General features: G+C 40.9%; 2 protein-coding genes across 4 annotated transcripts in view; both read left to right on the forward strand.

The window, feature by feature from the left end:
- The window catches only part of scn4ab (sodium channel, voltage-gated, type IV, alpha, b), a 28,335-nt gene extending 17,078 nt beyond the window's left edge, over nt 1-11,257 (forward strand). For 2 of the 3 annotated variants that reach the window (XM_062408414.1, XM_062408412.1), the window contains 13 exons: nt 2,026-2,134; nt 2,225-2,379; nt 3,547-3,720; nt 3,804-3,926; nt 4,513-4,797; nt 4,991-5,044; nt 8,175-8,312; nt 8,442-8,546; nt 8,647-8,917; nt 9,218-9,839; nt 10,068-10,212; nt 10,317-10,394; nt 10,639-11,257. In XM_062408414.1, the coding sequence (XP_062264398.1) occupies nt 2,026-2,134; nt 2,225-2,379; nt 3,547-3,720; nt 3,804-3,926; nt 4,513-4,797; nt 4,991-5,044; nt 8,175-8,312; nt 8,442-8,546; nt 8,647-8,917; nt 9,218-9,839; nt 10,068-10,212; nt 10,317-10,394; nt 10,639-10,980 (2,601 nt within the window). In that variant the 3' untranslated portion in view covers nt 10,981-11,257. Of the gene's footprint in view, nt 1-2,025; nt 2,135-2,224; nt 2,380-3,546; nt 3,721-3,803; nt 3,927-4,512; nt 4,798-4,990; nt 5,045-8,174; nt 8,313-8,441; nt 8,547-8,646; nt 8,918-9,217; nt 9,853-10,067; nt 10,213-10,316; nt 10,395-10,638 lie in introns of those variants that run through there. The other variant, XM_062408413.1, reaches the window with a different exon arrangement.
- A 4,648-nt stretch (nt 11,258-15,905) lies between these two features.
- gh1 (growth hormone 1) lies at nt 15,906-17,625 on the forward strand. Its single transcript, XM_062408982.1, has 6 exons — nt 15,906-16,057; nt 16,316-16,449; nt 16,580-16,696; nt 16,933-17,076; nt 17,151-17,297; nt 17,373-17,625. Exons 1-6 carry the CDS (start codon nt 16,048-16,050, stop codon nt 17,433-17,435), a joined length of 615 nt encoding a protein of 204 aa, XP_062264966.1. The 5' UTR covers nt 15,906-16,047; the 3' UTR covers nt 17,436-17,625.
- Nucleotides 17,626-18,750: the final 1,125 nt, after the last annotated feature.

The raw sequence follows: 18,750 nt of genomic DNA on the forward strand, positions 1-18,750 counted from the left end.
TGATCGTTGTTGTGTTTATTTGAAAAGAAATGCAGTCTTGCATTACTGTGTAATGCAGTGCTTCCCAAACTGCGTGGGGGCATAACATGTGCATGCGACCGGGAGGGGAAAATGCGAGGCGGAACTAATATCCTAGCTGAACTAATGCTTTGACGTCTGCATGTCTTTAACTGCAGAGCAGTAAACAAATCGCTCTTTCGGCGTAGCCAGGGGTCGGAACCCGCCGCTCTGCAGCCGCTCTGCAGTGGCTCCCTGTGCAGTGTTGTGCATGTCGGGCATATTTTTCGCGAACAGTGAACTTTACGATCAGTTTTCATATGTTGAACGTGCACGTGAGGGAACGTCACCCACTCTATGCAGCATCTACCACTGCAGTGAGAATTGCCTTGCGTGTTGAACTATTTGTTTTTTTTACTCAGTAACGGATGTAATTTCCAATGTAGCGAAGTACAGTACTTCAGTCAAAATCTACTTAAGTAAAAGTTAAATTACACATTTCAAAAGCTACTCAAAAAATTACAAATTACACAAAAAAACTGTTCAATTACAGTAACATGAGTAAATGTAATTCATTACTTTACACCTCTGTGTATGACATAAGTTTTTCTACCTGATTCAATTTGGTTTGACACAACAATTGATTAAGTCCAACGCAAGAAAATTTACTTTTACTTGCAAAAATCAAATCTTTGTGAAAAAACATACTTTCCACAGCACCAGCACCAACTTCTCCTTCATGGCAAGGGGGGGATGGGAGGGGCTTGAAAACATAATTGTTACATGACCACAAATGTGTTCCGTTGCCTAGATACAGGGGGTGTCTCACATTACCCCGCTCTCCCCTAATCAACACCTGTGTCCAACAGTGGTGGGTGTTTGGCAAGACTCAGATTAAACAGACGAGTTTACTCGTAATGTCACTAGAAATATAATAATAATAATAATAATAATTCTTAACTTTAGGAATGATGTGATCACAGGAGCGGGAGTGAGTGATGAGGCGAGGTTTTTTTGTGGCATAAGGTTTAGGTCATGAGCCTTCTGCCCGAGGGAAATGGTTTGAAGAGTCCATGTCCAGGGTGGGAGGGGTCGGCCACAATCTTACCTGCACGCCTCAGAGTCCTGGAGAGATAGCAGGTTGCAGCCGAGCACCTTCTCTGCTGCAGTCTTGCCCGGTCCTTGGCTGTAGCTGCAGTGAACCATATGATGATGAATGAGGTGAGGATAGACTCAATGATGGCAGTGTTGAAGTTCGCATTCATCGACTTCGGCAGGGTGAGTCTCTCAGCTGCTGCAGGTGGTACATCCTCTGCTGGATGTGGTGACGGAGACTAAATGTTCAGCTCCCACTTCAGGTCTTGGTCTTGACTCCACCGTGTCCGCTGGAGAGTCTCACAGGTTGATGGAGGGACTTGGCTGTTTCTGAACTCGGCACACCAGGTTGTTTTTGGCGCATCAGGTCACAGGTTGGTCGATCTCCCAGCTGTAAGCAGACTCGTCCCAGCCATAGATAAGTCTGATGGAGTGATATTGTGTGGAACTTCAGGAGCTTGACGTACTGGTGACTGGAGGTGTCTGTGTACAGGGAGAAGAACAAAGGAAAAATGACAAAACATTTGGGGTGATCTGGTGCTGATGGTTCTGGGGGTCAGAGACCTGTTTCCTCATGAGGTCTAGCAGGGGGTTGGCAATGTCTTTGAGGTGGGACAGGACCAAGTGCTCAAAACACTTAATTACCACTGAAGTCAGGACAACAGTTCTGTAGTCAATCAATCAATCAAATTGCATTTGTATAGCCCATATTTAATAAGTAATTAAGTTGTGTGGCCCAAATGATTACAGACTTGTGAATATTATAAGTCATAATGACTATTATGGTGGGGTGGACAGCTTGTTCTTAGCCAAGAGACAAATTGAAGAACAGGAGTGGCTCTTTTATTTTGAGATAACAACGATTATAATTTTTATTATGATTCATTTCTTTATGTTATTGTATTGGGTATAACATGTATTTAATCTGTTCAGTGTGACGAGTCATCGTTCTGCAGCACAGTAAAGACAGTTCCGGATATCAAAGAGGATGAAGATGATCAAGATCATGAGTCAAACACACCTGAGGACTGTTGTACCACCAGTATGAACACACACACACACACACAGACACACACACACACATGCCCTGTGATTGACTGATTCAGATAAATCATGTGTTTTTATATTTCAGAGTGCTATCATAGATGTCCGTTCCTAGAAATAGACCCTTCCCAGGGCAGAGGTAGGGTTTGGTCTAACTTCAGGAGAACATGTTTCTCCATCGTAGAACACAACTACTTTGAGACTTTCATCATCTTCATGATTCTGCTGAGCAGTGGAGCGCTGGTAAATATAATTATTGATCACTAATTGTGTGAATTCATGTGTTTTTTTTATTGTATCTGTTCAAAAGAATGTTAAAATATATATATATTTTTAAATACTCTTAACTTCTCCTGGAGTTGGTTGGTCTCTTCGATCTGGTCACGTGACTGATCTTGTTGGTTCTCAGGAATGTGTACAGTGTGATTACTAACTTGTGAAGACAACATGGCTTCAATAGCTAACAGTCGACTACAAACTGACTACTAACATGGCTGCCATGCGTTACCAAGGTGAGATGTTTTTCAACAATTCAACTCTGAAATAAGCTTGATAAATCTTCAATAAACACAAAGACGACAATGTGGATATAATAACACAAAATCTAAAAAAACGACATTTCAAACAAAAAAAACCTGAGTGGAAAAAACCTACACAGTTTAAATCTTTATTCAAAGTTTTTCAGGCATCATGTCATCTTAAAACAAAGAAAATAAAATCACAAAGAAAAAGAGGCCAGGTGATGAGGGTGCAGCCTCTGTAGTTTGGAGCAGGTCTCTTCAGGAAGTCAAGGTAGGTCACCTCACACGGTGACGTTACAGGTATGTTCCAGTGTGAGAAGGAAGCTGGTGAAATAGTCAAAGCCTGTTGGGAAGATGAGTTCCTACCCCTCGATACCTCCCAGGTCAAATTCTGAGAGGATAACGTCATCGTCCAATTAAATAAAGTATTCAGTTTGTACTGACATGATGAATACAGGACACATGAATGCAGGTAGATGCAGTGAAGATACTTTAATGTCAACAATGAAAGGCTGAAAGAAGCAATGACCAAAAATGTATGGAACATAAAGAAAATGACAAAATAAAAACCACATGCTCAGAGAATGAGAAAAACACTGTTATTCAAAACTCATACATACAACTACCAAGAGCAGGAAGTAAAACAAAAACCTTTAAGGAATGTCATGACAAATACGACAGGAAATACCACATAATATTACTGGAGCATGAAAACATTCATGCTCACATCTTTTCCCCTAGCAACAGTCAGCTGTTTTTTTTTGTAACTGTCAAGTTACATAAAGACAGATTTTTTTTAGTTGAACGATAATCAATGATCTTTGTTTCCATGTGACCTAACCCCGACCCTGAGAATTAAGGGCGATAACCGTTGTCTCATCGTGAACAGGCATTCGAGGACATTTACTTGGAGCAGCGTCGGGTGATAAAGATGGTCCTGGAATATGCAGACCAGGTGTTCACCTACGTGTTTGTAATCGAGATGTTTCTCAAGTGGATCGCATATGGATTCAAGACCTACTTTACCAACGCATGGTGTTGGCTGGACTTCGTAATCGTAGATGTAAGAACAGGATCAATAAACATACTGATGCAATTATCAAGTGGTCATCTGCGGTATGTCACCAGGTGTGTTATGTCTTGCAGGTATCTCTGGTATCACTGACAGCAAACATCCTGGGATACTCAGACCTGGGAGCCATTAAGTCTCTCAGGACTCTTAGAGCTCTGAGGCCCTTGAGGGCCCTGTCCCGCTTTGAGGGGATGAGGGTGAGACAGGCACTTTAAACCTTGACATAAAGACAGACACAGGCATCAGAGGTGGACCTGTCACTCTGCTCAACATTTCATTAACATCGTTGAGCTACAACGTTTGAGGTTCAAACATCATCTGGTTCAGATTTACTTTCTTTAACTGATTTTTTTCGTGTTATCCGTCTGTCCCATTCTCGGGAATGCGATATCTCAAGAATGCCTCAAATGAATTTCCTCAAATGTGGTACAAATATTCACTTGGACATAAGGTTGACTCGAATGGAATTCGGTGGCTACAGGTCAAAGTCACTATGACCTCACAAGGGAACATTTCTTTCCTCGTTTATGCGATATCTTCGAAACGACTTAAGAGAATTCTTTTGAATACAGAAATTGCACTGGTTGGTGGAGGCTAACAACCAAAGTGCTGTAATTCTAGTTTTTTCTAAAGACTGTCTTTTTAGTTTTTTTTTTAATTTTGAATTAGTTTCAATAATGTTTAAACCTTTTCATTTCATTTTATTATTATATTTATTTTTAATCCAGTTTCGTATTGTTTGTCTTCACGTAACAACTTGTTTATTTACCTCTCTGTCTCTAGGTGGTGGTGAATGCTCTGGTCGGAGCGATCCCGTCGATCTTTAATGTTCTTCTCGTCTGTTTGATCTTCTGGTTAATCTTCAGCATCATGGGAGTAAATATGTTTGCAGGAAAGTTTTATTACTGTTTCAACGAAACTTCATCAGAGAGGTTTCATCCTGATGACGTCAATAACAAGACTGAGTGTCTCGCACTGATCAACGCAAACTTCAATGACGCGCGCTGGAAGAACTTAAAGGTCAACTACGACAATGTGGGAATGGGCTACCTGTCGCTGCTGCAAGTGGTCAGCCAACACGTTATGTCACATAAACACTACGAGTTCCTTGTATGAAATCAACTCAGATTATCAATATTTATACTCAAATAATCAAAAATTTAAACCAGATAGTCAATGATCTCAGAAGATTAACAATCAGTATATATATAATCAAATAATAAATTCATAAATTGTTCTGAATAAAATCTGTCTCTTTCAGGCCACATTCAAAGGCTGGATGGAGATCATGTACGCAGCAGTGGACTCCAGAGACGTTAGTATAAACTAACACACACTGTTCAACAAATTAAGGGAACACATAAAACACACATCAGACCATGATTAACAAATTATTCAAGTTGAAAATCTTTACTGATAAACATTGTATAATTGGTTGAGAACAAAATGACGTAACAACAAACAATGGAAACTAAAACCATCCACCGACTGAGGACTGGATTCAAAACCACACTTAACATCCCAGTAACAAACTGAAACCACAGGCTGATTCAACTGGTGTGAATTTCATCAAGTCATCATGTGACTCAGTGGGTGTGGCCTCCTCCTGCCGGCATGTTCTCCTGACGACATCTGGACATGATGCCTCTGAGGTTTCGCAGGATGGAGTCCTGGGGGTTCTCCTCCCAGACCTGGATCATCACCTCCTGGACCTGGATCATCACCTCCTGGACTGTGGACGGACTTGGTGGCGTCCGATGCAGCGAAACAAGACGACCAATGGGTGCTCTTAGGTCAGAGGAACGTGAGGGTCAGTCAATGTAACAGGAGGAACCAAGGGGCCACTGACCCGGAGGAGTCCAGGGCCCAGTGCACAATGGCTATGACATGAAGGTGTGACCCTCCCAGGATCTGCCTCCTCAGACCTGAACTGATCCACCAAACTGGTCATAGATGATGTTACAGCAGCATCACGTTCACCACGGCATCTCCAGGCTCGTTCACACCTGTCACATGTGCTCAGTGTAACCATCTGTGAGGAGAACAAGGCTCCAGTGGTCAAACTGCTGGTCCTGGTGTTCTCTGGTGAATGGAGCTGTGGGCTCAGGTCCCAGTAGAGGACCTCGGCCCCTCTGCCTCCTCATGGAGTCAAGGAGGAGATACTGGTCCTGCTGCTGGGTTGATGCTCTTCTTCTGTCCAGCTCCAATGGTGTCTCCTCCAGGCTCTTGAGACACAAACCTTCTTGTGACCAAAGGTATGGATGTGTCCTCCTGGAGGAGCTGGACTATCTGTGCTGCCTGATGGAGAAGCAGGTAGCTCCTCATGCTACCATCAGTGAGGAGGAGCAGAACCCAGAACTAGAAGGAGTCAGGGAGGAGGAGCAGAGAGCAGCTGTCTGTGGACACCACGTTAAGAACTCGTCCTGCTTCTGCCTCCATTTCACCTGGTGTTACTTTGATTTGCACCAGATCAGAGAAACTGGTTCAGAACCACTGGTTCAGAACTACTGGTTCAGAACCACTGGTTCTTCTAAGTTGAACTTTACACTGTGATGTGTTCCCTTCATTGTTTTAAGCAGCACATATATACTATACAATAAGTACATGTTGACAATATGTTAACTTGATAATATTCATAATTTATATTTATATGAAAACTATATACTAACTTTATGTTACTTTAAAAATAACTAATAACTATAAACAATATTATAATAACTATTTAATAACTGATGTAATGTTTTGTCAGTGGAACTAAGTGGGTGGGTGTTATCAACACTGGAAACAACTGATTCTTCGGTTGTTTCAGGTTCTGGGGTCTATGAAGCAGGATTTGTTTTTACTCATATTTTTATTATTCAACAGTTTGATTCTCGTTGTTGCTGTCAGTCAAACTTGTCCCTGTCTGTGATTGGTCAAATTTAAATGGTAAATGGTTTTGTATTTATATAGTGATTTTCTAGTCTTGATGACCACTCAAAACTCCTTACAGTACAGTTTTACATTCACCCAATCACACAAACAATCATACAGTGCATCTATTAGCAAATTTTGCAGCAGTTATGGACTGAGTCCAGGGATCTCATTTATAAAACAGTGCGTAGGATATATACTAAAAGTAGACCTGTTTACAAAGGCAGAAAATGGAATTCATAAAACCTTGCGCTTGCAAACCTGTTGCTTGACAACTCACACTTCACCTGCAGTCATCTGTTCTGTTGCCTTTTGGTAATTCTATTTACGTTTTAAGCAAAAAGTAACAAACATGTCCATGTTCAAGCGTAATGTCAGAGGAGGTACCGATGCCCCATTCTACATTTCCACTAGTTCTGTCAGACAACTCACGTTTGATCATGTAATATATTTATTTCAACAGATTTAGTGTTTGGCGTCTAGGCTCCAACTTAATCACTCCCCCATATGATTATTACCGGAATGATGGGAGTGATGAGCAAATACTTGTAACCCCCCGTTGGAGCCTACAGGTGGATGCTGGGCCTACAGGTGGATGCTGGGGTGGTGGAGGGACTGAAGCAACAGGTAGCAATACTGCAGCAGCAGTGCGAGCAAGAGGGGTTGATGGGAAATGTGTCTCTGGTTAAATAGACCACCTGATAAGGTGGGTGTGTATTATAGATGGTTGTGGAGATTGAGGTATGTCACATGATGTATGTCACGTGATTGGCGCAGCGCAGCTCGAGTTGCCTGCCAGAACTAGCTCGCAGGCGTCGCCATATTTTCGTGAGAAAAGAACGAGCCTCAGTGGACTCAGTTCGACAAAAAGAACTAAACTCGGAGATCTATAGAATCAATATGAGTCTTCAGGTGCTCTGGAGTAAAAGTATCTATATAAAAAATACAGTTGTACTCGTGATACAGGCGCAGTGTTTTAGAAGATATTATGAAAAACAGTTCTTATTTTTTCTTATTTAACTGTAATTTGCTTTAAGTTGTTTTACCTTTTTTTTCAATGAAAGGTTCTCATGGAACAGATTTGTCCTGCAAGAACAAATAATTGATGATTTTAAAGTTAATAATGAAGTGGATCAATAATCTGCTTCAGTTCACCTCCTCGCGTCGGCATTGTTATTTTCACGTTTCCAAAATGTTCTGGTGCATGGGTGAGAGTTTGGGTAGAAGTGCATAGGTTCTCCCGTCAAGTTTGTTTTTATAGGTCCCAACGTTTGCGGGAGAAGTGGTTTACGCACAAATAAAAAATATATTAAAGATGGAATGGTTATAAATGAGGCCCCAGGTCTTCACTTCAGGTTCTGAGGACATTACCACAGGCCCAGCAAACAGGGTTAGAATGAGCACTGATCTGGTTATTTATTATTACTTATTGATCCTCGTTCAGTGGTCATGAAACTAGCACTGGCAAAAAGTTTATTTATTTTAAAATAAAACTGACTTGATCATTGTCGTGATGGTGACCTTCTGTGTAGGTGGAGTCACAGCCGATGTACGAGGACAACCTGTACATGTACCTGTACTTTGTCTGTTTCATCATCTTCGGCTCCTTCTTCACTCTCAACCTCTTCATTGGAGTCATCATTGACAATTTCAACCAGCAGAAAGCAAAGATAAGTTTCTATTCACTGAAATAAAATGATTAACAATTTGAACGCTGGATGATGAGACGCACCTTCGTCTCAAGGACGTTGCGATGACAAACATTCTGTTTCTGTCAGTTCATGTTTTTGTTTCTGTACATGGGAGGAACAGATCTTTTCATGACGGAAGAGCAGAAGAAATATTATAATGCCATGAAGAAACTGGGCTCCAAGAAACCTCAAAAGCCTGTACCACGCCCCCAGGTCAGGACAGCTACTTCCTGTTTGAACTACTTCAATTTTGTTCGACTCCGACCATGAACACAGGTGTGAAGTGAAATGTTGTATGTTCTATGTCTCGTAGAACAAGTTCCAGGGTTTGGTCTTTGACCTTGTGACAAAACAGTTTTTCGACATCTTCATCATGGTGCTGATCTGCCTCAACATGGTGACGATGATGGTGGAGACGGATGAACAGAGCGCAGGGAAAGAGATGGTCCTGTATTGGGTCAACCTCGTCTTCATCATCATTTTCTCGACAGAGTGTTCTCTGAAGATCATCGCGCTCAGGCAGCACTACTTCGCTGTAGGATGGAATATCTTTGACTTTGTGGTCGTCATCTTGTCCATCGGAGGTGAGTCAGGGTCTGCTGATGTTCCGTCTCATCATCCAATTAAATTTTTTAGTTAGAGACAAGATCTTAAAATGTTTTTTACATTGTACAAAAAGTAATGTAGTAAATTTTAGGAAATTGATTTTAATACTGAGAAAAAGTCAAAGTCTATGTGTCCTCTTCATCCCTCCCTCTAATCTCTCCTTCATCCCTCCTTCTATTCTCTCTTTAATCCTTCCATTCTCACATTCATCCCTCCCTCCTCTCTTACCTTCATTCCTACATCTTCACCATCATCCCTCTCTCACTGCAATCCTTCAGGTCTCCTCCTCGCTGACATCATAGAGAAGTACTTTGTCTCGCCAACGCTCTTTCGTGTCATTCGATTGGCTCGTATCGGTCGAATTCTTCGTCTCATTCGTGGAGCGAAGGGAATCAGGACCCTGCTCTTCGCCCTGATGATGTCACTTCCTGCCCTCTTCAACATCGGTCTCCTCCTCTTCCTCATCATGTTCATCTTCTCCATATTTGGGATGTCCAACTTTGCATACGTGAAGAAGGAGGGCATGATAGATGACATGTTTAACTTTGAGAACTTTGGGAACAGTATGATCTGTTTGTTCATGATCACCACGTCAGCGGGATGGGATGGTCTGCTGAGTCCCATCATGAACACACCACCGGACTGCGACCCAGACATTGAGAACCCAGGATCCTTGGTCCGAGGGAACTGTGGCAGCCCAGCGTTGGGTATTGTCTTCTTCACCACATATATCATCATGTCCTTCCTCGTGGTGGTCAACATGTATATCGCCATCATCCTGGAGAACTTCAACGTGGCCACAGAGGAGAGCAGCGATCCGCTGTGTGAGGACGACTTCGAGATGTTTTATGAAACCTGGGAGAAGTTTGATCCCAACGCGTCACAGTTTATTCAGTACAGGTGAGTCCAACAGGTGAGTCCAACCTGCAGCTCAACAATCACAGTCTGTTTCTTATCTGGAGGATTATCATCCTTTAGCTTGATCTAATTTAATCTTATCTGATACGGTCAGCTGTTCAAAAAATCGAGCAATGTCTCATGTGTGTAATTGTCTGTAATGGAATCTTATGGACTCTAATGATGTGTAATCGTCAAACCTTCTCTCATGGACCCTCCTGGTTCCTACAGTCAGCTGTCGGACTTCTGCGACATTCTGCAGGATCCTCTGAGGATTCCCAAACCTAACACTGTCAAACTGATCCGCATGGATCTTCCTCTGGTTCCTGGCGATAAGATTCACTGTCTGGATGTCCTGCTCGCTCTCACTGCACAGGTAAAATCATATTATATTATATTATATTATATAATATTATATTATATTATATTATGTTATATTATATTATGTTATATTTTATTTTATTTTAATATATGTTTCAGGTGTTGGGTGATTCAGGAGCGATGGATTCCCTCAAAGCAAACATGGAGGAGAAATTCATGGCCAACAACCCATCCAAGGTTTATTCTATTTTCTCAACCTCAAGTTTAACTAACCATTTATTTTACACCGAATAAACAGACATTTTATTCGAAAATTAAATCAAGTGATTCAATTTTACTTTGCACAATTCTTTTGTTTTTAATATTCTTTCAAATTGTTGAATGATAAACATTCAAATGGAAGTTTGTTTTATGAAATGTTTCTGAGGGGCTTTGACTGTTTAACAAACGGATGTATTAACAGCATAATTGTTTCTGACAGGTGTCATATGAACCAATCAGCAGCACCCTGAGGAGGAAGCATGAAGAGGTGGCGGCGATGGTTATCCAGAGAGCGTACAGGAAACACCTCCTGCGGCGGACAGTCAAAGTGGCGTCCTACAAATATCGCAAGAAGACGAGGGGGCGACAAGATGAGGATTTGTCTCTGGAGACAAAAGGACTTGTGTTTAAACGGATCAGTCAGCTGTACGGAGACAACCAGGACTCTGCTGAGTCATTGGCTCAGGTGGAGCTTCAGAGTGAGTTTCTCCTTCACGCTGCTCCTCCAGTCACCGCCCCTAAGCTACTGCAAGATGAGAACCTGAGAGAGTCGACCGTGTGATGAGGCCTTGTGTTTAATGTCTCTTCTCTTTTCTGCATTGTGTGAACTCACCTGTTTCCTGTTGGCAGACCCACAACTATTTAGCTTCAGAATCAGGAGACTAAAGCTCATCAGGCTGAATATGCATCAGTTCTGTTCCTCTTATCAAAAATGTTTTATAACTTTGTCCTCATTTTCATCTGATACTTTTTAATCATTTTTCTTAACCTCTGTGTTTGATTATAGACTAGTAATCTGTGGGTGTTGGCTTAATGATCATATTAAAGGGTTCTTATTGGTTCATGTTCAGAAGCTTCATCTTTTAATGGACATTTGTGTTGACCAATCATATGATGTTATTTGTATTAAAGAAACCAATCTGTACCAACAATAGATAATAACAAATTATAATTCAAATTATTATTATAATAATAATTATTCTTATTCTTATTCAAATAGAAGTTCAGAAGACATTTGTTTCCAATAGTAAAACAAGTTAAACATGTGATAAGCTCAGTGTGAAAAATTTAACTAGTTCTCAACCTTTTCGTTTTGTGACCTTTGACCTCAGATCCAAACAGAAAGTAGAAACGTGACTTTATTAACCAATCAATGAGACAGATTTATGTGTTAATTTTTAAATGAGCTGTTCAGTAACATCCATCACTTTGTTTAATTAAGAGTAGTTTAGTCTAGTTTAGATCAAACTAACAGCATTCCCATCCCATTTCTTTGCGTCACTTCACTGTTGTTGTGAATATGTCTGAGACACTTGATGCCGCATCACATCCTCAAGTCCACCCTTAAAAAATACAGAGCTCTACTGCTACCTTCTGGTGAGTGATCTCACATTCACATTGATCACAAGTCAAGTGAGCTCATTCAATCAAAAGCCGATGCATAACAGGCCAGTTTTATTTGTATTATTAACACAAAATATCCATAGAAGAAGAATGCACTTATATAAAGGTAATACATTATTGTAAATTGATCATAAAGATGAGAAGTTGCAGTTTCTTCATCTCTTGTCATCTCGCGTACCTCGGCTGGCAGTGGAGCCTCGGTACCGGGGGATCCGCAGAGGACAACCATCAGGAAGACGAGGTCCTAGAAAGTTCAATGAGTCAAACACAAAATGAGTTTAAAGTGAATGTTGGTCACACAGCCACTGGAGTGGCAGAGTCAGTGCTAATTGATGAGGAAGTTTCCAAACTGTCAATTAAAAGAAAGATCCAGAAAACTAATTTTATAAGTATAGCCCATATTCACAAATTATAGTTTGTTTCATAGATCTTAAAAAGCGGCAACATCCTCTGTTCTTAACCCTAAACAAGATTTAAACTACTGATTGTGTAACGGGCACAATCAGAAAATGAAAACCTTGCTCAACTTTGTGGCCAGAATATAAAATAGGGATGCCGACTGAGTACTTAGTTTCAACAAAATGACAAAGTTTATTTACAAAAATTGGAAACAATAATCAACCAAAACTATGGGAGTCTGAAGGTATGGCCAAAAATAACAAAACATAAGGAAGTCTGGGCCAGCCCACTTGATCCGAAGGACCCAGAGCTTCCTGCACTAAACTAATAAACCTGAAGGTCTGAGTAAAGTAGAAATAAGCCCGAAATCTGGACGACCAGACGTCCGGCCTCAAACTATAAGAAACCTACACAACGATGAAAAACATCATCATCATGATTACATTACATGTCATTTAGCTGGCGCTTTTGTCCAAAGCGACTTACAATTAGCACACTCAACATTCATGAGGGGCCATTTGGGGGTTCAGTATCTTGCCAAGGAAACTTCGGCATGCAGATGGGAGAGAGTGGAGTTTGAACTGGCAACCTTCTTGTTGAAGAACCACCACTCTAACCAGTAGGCCACACCGCCCCGATCAAGCTGCTGCTGCTGAGAGAGCCTCTTCTACACCCTCCCTTAAATACTGGGCCGGGCCACATCAGCTCACCGTCACATCTGTGAGGAGAGGAGAGCAAAGAGATAAATACGATACCGGATGTTCTATTTCATCAGTAGCCTCCTGAAGTAGAACAGCTCCTTCTACAGTTCGCTCGCATCAATGGCAAATTGGAATGGCGTCTCAAAATTTGGTTCTGCACGCATGGGGGTGTCAGTCATTAGGGGTTGATGATGCTGAAAAGCATTTTGACACTTGTCAGACCAGATAAAACACGCTAAGTGGTTCCCTAAGAGACGATGAATCCCCTTTGTGGGGAAATCTGGGCGAACCCCCATAATTACCAGTCCGGTAACCAATTCTGACTCAAGGTACACAGTATGCAAAAATCTTGCACCAGCACATTTGAGTCAACAGCCGACAGAGGGAGGCAACAGCTCACTTAAAATGGAGGACTGTGATGCTGCAGTTTCCCTCCAAATAGTAATCAGGAATATATCACTTTCCCTGGTTAGGGATACAGTGCCATCTGTAGATCTCCAGCTCCAACTGACCCTTCACAGGACACAGCTCAGACACTGGACTGGAAGTTTTTACAAAAGCAACAGATTTAGCACTTTTTTTTCTTCTTCTCCAAAGTGAAAAAAAGTGTGTCCCCTCTTCTTACACCTGGACTGGGATGATCATTAAACCAAGTGCACTTAATGGATGAGTACATTATCATCAGCAAGAATCGCAGCGATAGACTTTACAGCCTTCTGTTCGTTCAGTTCAGTGGCAACTTGCTCAAGTAAACAGTTTTTAAAATCCTCGATAAGCACCAAGGATTTAAGATCCTCAAACGTTTTAACCTGCTACAATCAACACCTCCAATGATGTCTCTTTTTCACATGTTTCACATGTTTGAGACTCGTGTTTTTTATACTTTCTAAATTGTTGCCGCTATGCCTCTGGTACGAGCTTGTATGCCCACAAAATAAAGGCTTTGACAAACTCATAATTAAGGCTGTCTTTGGGGTTAGTTTGCGATAGTGTTCTTCATGCACACTCAGTGCTATACCAGGAAAACTGGTATAGCACTGAGTCACACACAAATTCCACCTGCTTCCACATAAACCAAAGCTAAAGTAATCTAAAGTATTTACAATTGAGAGCATATTTTACATACATAAGTCAAAATGCTGCTTAAACGTCCTGAGCTTTACCAGTGAGTACGCACCACAGCAGAAGAGTCCATAACTCTTTACACTCAAAGACTGTAAATTATCTATCCACATCTTTCTCTTGGAAAACTGGAACAAGGCGAATGTACTAACTCACATTGGAATATGGTGCCTGCTCTGACAAGAGCTGCTGACTCAGTGGAACCGTGATTGGGAAACTGATCAAATCATCCACAAACAGTTCCATTACGCACAACGAAATTTGAGAAATGAAAAACACTAGCAACTCCCACAATCAAGAAAAACACTCGGGAAGCGTCCACACACTTAGCACTGCCAAACACTCTCTGTTTGGATTATTCCGAATAATAAGCAACAGAATTATGCACTCGCAAACTCTGTGCAACCACAGTGTTACAGCCAAAGCAAAATAGCATGCACGGATTCAAAAATTCTGTCAGGGGCCTTTTATGTCAACCAAAGTGAAACAGTGAAACAACGTAACAATTAATAACGGCTACAAAGTTCAAGGACAAACACTATTGAAGCTGTTGGAGTAGTTTTTTGGCGTTGCTGTTGTTGCTGTTGTTAGGGAAAGGCTGTCAGTCAGATTGTTGTGTTCACCTTCTCTGTTGCCTGGGTGTTGGTCAGTCATTAATTTATTCAGGTTCCTGCGGTAAAACTCAACGTTTGACCTCGGATCATTGACAGTTATGAATTTATTCAATTTCCTGTGATGTAACTCTGGATAACGTCTGACCTCGGATCAGTTTCAGTTCTGAATAAATTCAAACCTTTGAGAAGAAAAACATCAGTTTTTAAAAACAGTTTCACCCCCTCTACATGTTAACATCAGTAAATCTGATCTGCCTCACGTACAGACTTTTAATTTGAAAATCATTTATTCCTCAGCTCGGACATTTAAATAAGATTTAAAAAAAGCTGCTGCTTCATTTCACAAACAAACCAACATGGTGTTTTTATGTTTGTGTTTTTCAGATTGTCTGATCTCCTCTGCATGAAAACATATTAATCCATGAAGAAAAACCTTTAAATCTGAGCTTAAATGTTCTGAGTCAAAGTTCCGCTCCGACTGTTTGATTCTAAAAAATTCAACAGTTAAGGATGAAGGGTCATGAATGACATAAATAAAAACCCAGTTTTTAAATTACTAATTCAGGTTCGGGTTAGGGTTTGGTTAGAGGGTTAGGTTCTATATATATATATTGTTTCAAAACATGATCAGCTGATGAATTATATTGGATTAAATATCTAAACACTACCCTCTACTGGTAGAAAAACGTATTATTCTATCATTCATAAATTCTACTGTTATATGATAACTTGTACAAAAAATAAATTAGTTCTACATTTAAAAGAACAAATCTACTGTTATATGATAAATGCTGCTGTCAAACACGTGTCATTGGGCAAGATACTGAACCCCTAAATGAGTAGATGTTTAATATTCTAATTCTATGTCGCTTTGGTTTTGTTAGCCAAAATGACATAAAGTAAGTTACAAGAGTTAAAAGATTAAATTTGAGATTCAAAATAAATTCCAGTGATAAGAATACACTCTACTGTAAAAATGTTTACAAATTATTAATTATTAATTCTACATTAGAAAATATTTCTAATGATTAAATAATAATATCTTGTTGAGTAAGTTATCTTAAGTAAAATCTTAATTATAATTCATTTAAACGAAAACCTGGATTCATTTCTGTTCTGACGTCACATTTTAATGTTGTATACATGTTATTGTGAAGGTAAAACACACACACACAGGTTGTTTGTCCGTTTCATGTTTCTGTTGATGAATTTAATGAATTTAAATGAGTTTTCTGCTTTAAAAGACTGAACTGAAAACATCACAGCACACTGAAGAACTGATCCTGAACCTGAACTGAACCAGATCCTGAACCAGATCCTGAACCTGAACCTGGACACGAACCTGGAGCAGAAACAGAACCAGAACTAAAACCTGAACTAGAACCAGCCATGAACAGAGGTGAGATCAGTGATTCAAAATTTTTTTTAGAAACTGTTTCATGTTCAGTTTATTTATTATGATTTTATATTTGTTCCATCAATATTTGATTTGGGGGGGCAGTGGCTGAGGGGTAGAGGGACCAGAAGGTTTGCGGTTCAAACCTCAATCCTCAGCCTTTATCTTCATCATTAATATATTATATTTATTATATTTATGATATATATATATATATTATGTGTCTCACCTGTCTGTCTCTGTCTCACCTGTCTGTGTCAGTCATCCTCCTGCTGTCAGTCATGTGTGTGGGCGTGTCCTCTCAGCCAATCACAGAAAACCAGCGTCTGTTCTCGATCGCAGTTGGTCGAGTTCAGTATCTTCACCTGGTTGCTAAGAAACTCTTCAGTGACTTCGTAAGTGTGTGTGTGTGTGTGTGTGTGTTTTGTATAATTGTGTGTCGGTGTTGTGTAGGAGAACTCTCTACAGTTGGAGGATCACAGTGTGTGTGTATGTTGTGTATAATTGTGTGTCTATGTTGTGTAGGAGAACTCTCTACAGTTGGAGGATCAACGTCAACTCAACAAAATCTTTTTACAAGATTTTTGTCATTCTGATTATTTCTTGAGTCCGATCGACAAACATGAGACACAACGCAGCTCAGTGAGTACTACACAGTGCAACACAGTACTGCACAGTAGCTCACAAAGTAATACACACAGTACTGCACAGTACTAGATAATACTTCACAAAGTAATAAAGACATTACTACACAGTACTAGATAATACTGCACAAAGTAATACACAGTACAGTAAATTGAATTGAATTGCGACCCACATTAGAGTGAGTATCAGCCACGGTTTGATTGATTGGTGGTTAATTGATGACTCTGGTCCAGGTTTTGAAGCTGTTATCGATCTCTTATCGATTGATTGAGTCCTGGGAGTTTTCCAGTCGCTTCCTGGTCGCAGGTTTCGCTGTGAGGACCCAGGTTACGTCCAAACTGTCGGAGCTGAAGACAGGACTCATGAAGCTGATTGAGGTGAGAACACATCTACACTAAGGTCTGATCTGACGAATCAGATTGGATGTCTGACTGAGCACCTCACCCATCAGGCCAATCAGGACGGAGCGAGTGGATTCTCTGAGAGCTCGGTGATCCAGCTCACGCCGTACGGAAACTACTACCAGAGCGTCGGAGTCGATGAGTCATTCAGACGAAACTACGAACTGTTCGCCTGCTTTAAAAAGGATATGCACAAGGTGGGGGTACTGAAAATGTAATGATGATGTTAGGATGTAATAATGATGTAATAATGACGCCATCTGTGTTTACAGGTGGAGACGTATCTGACCGTGGCCAAATGCCGACTCTCTCCAGAAGCTAACTGCACCCTGTAGCCCCGCCTCTCCACCACGAAGCACCTCCCCGCAGATGACATCATAGGCATTCTGTAGGCCCCCCCCCCCCCCCCCATGGTTGCCGAGCTAACTAGCATAAATGTTAGCCTATGTTGGTTGTGCATTCCAAACAGATGATGTCATTGTGATATTGTCATACTGTCAGCAAATAAAGGGTTCATTCAATCAATCAATCAATCAAATGTTATTTGTATAGCCCATGATCGATCATCAGCTGCCACCGCGGTCGTGGTCCACCACCATTTTCCAGGTGGCAACGATAAAGGATCTGCCATTATTATTAGGATCAGCCCGCACGATATAGAATCCACCAAACTGGATCCACCATTGCGACGTCTTAAACGCGATCCAGAAATCAGCTGTGGCCCTGGATCTGCAGGCAATAAGGGACAGGGACTCCGGGGAAGGGGTCAAGTCAGAAACATGTATTGATGAGATATGAATTACTTTGATGTGATAAGTATGGAGAAGAGGAAGGAGAAGATGAAAAGAGAAGCTCTGTGTGTCATGTGTCCCCCAACATTCTAGACTTATAGCAGCATAACTGCACTGACCTGATTCAGTTTCCTATTGGTCCTGAATCAGGTCCTGGTCTGATCACGGTCTAGTCCCATTTCTGGTCTGAGGTCCTGGTCTGTCATCCAAGTCTGACCCTGGGCCTTGTCTAAACATAGTCATTGGTCCTGAGCTCTGTATTATGAAGCCGGATAACTTCAGGTTTAATTCAAAGTTTTCAGTCCACTTGTTGGTAAATCACCATGGTAACTTATGCTGAACAACTAACCTGCTCCAAGTTAAGTTATAAAGATCAAAGAGTATAAAGCTCCGCCCACTGAACAATCCCTTCCTTTGAACCATGACGTCATGTTCTTAGAGGATCCGTGGAGCTGGTGTGGATTCGAGACCCTCAAGACCCTTTCAGCTCCTCTGCTGTGTTTCTGAAGAATCTAGATTCTCCTCAGAGGATCCGAACAGAACCAACCGGACCTGTAGGAGGAAAGTGCTCCCAGAACCACAGACTGCAGCTACTTCACTCGTTTCCTGATCACTGGGGCTGATGCAGAGAAGCTCATCACAATCTATTACACATAAACAAAGTGTTTCCTTTAGTTTCTATTGTTCTTGTTTTCTATTTATTTTGATCTGAATTGGTGGGTTAGCCCTAACCTAACCCACCCCCTTACCCTTCTCTTGATATCAATATACAAAAGAAATAGAATCACAGTGTTGAAACAAAATTATAAAATAGATAATAATATGAATAAGTACAAGTATATCAAAGTAAAATTTGGAA

This window comes from Platichthys flesus, chromosome 16, assembly GCF_949316205.1.
Source record: "Platichthys flesus chromosome 16, fPlaFle2.1, whole genome shotgun sequence".
Lineage (NCBI taxonomy): Eukaryota > Metazoa > Chordata > Actinopteri > Pleuronectiformes > Pleuronectidae > Platichthys > Platichthys flesus.

Excerpts from the sequence above, each read along its gene's own strand:
- gh1 (XM_062408982.1), top strand. Across the intron at positions 17,077-17,150 it reads GACTCATGAAGCTGATTGAG|GCCAATCAGGACGGAGCGAG; the intron begins GTGAGAACACAT and ends CTCACCCATCAG. Across the intron at positions 17,298-17,372 it reads TTAAAAAGGATATGCACAAG|GTGGAGACGTATCTGACCGT; the intron begins GTGGGGGTACTG and ends CTGTGTTTACAG.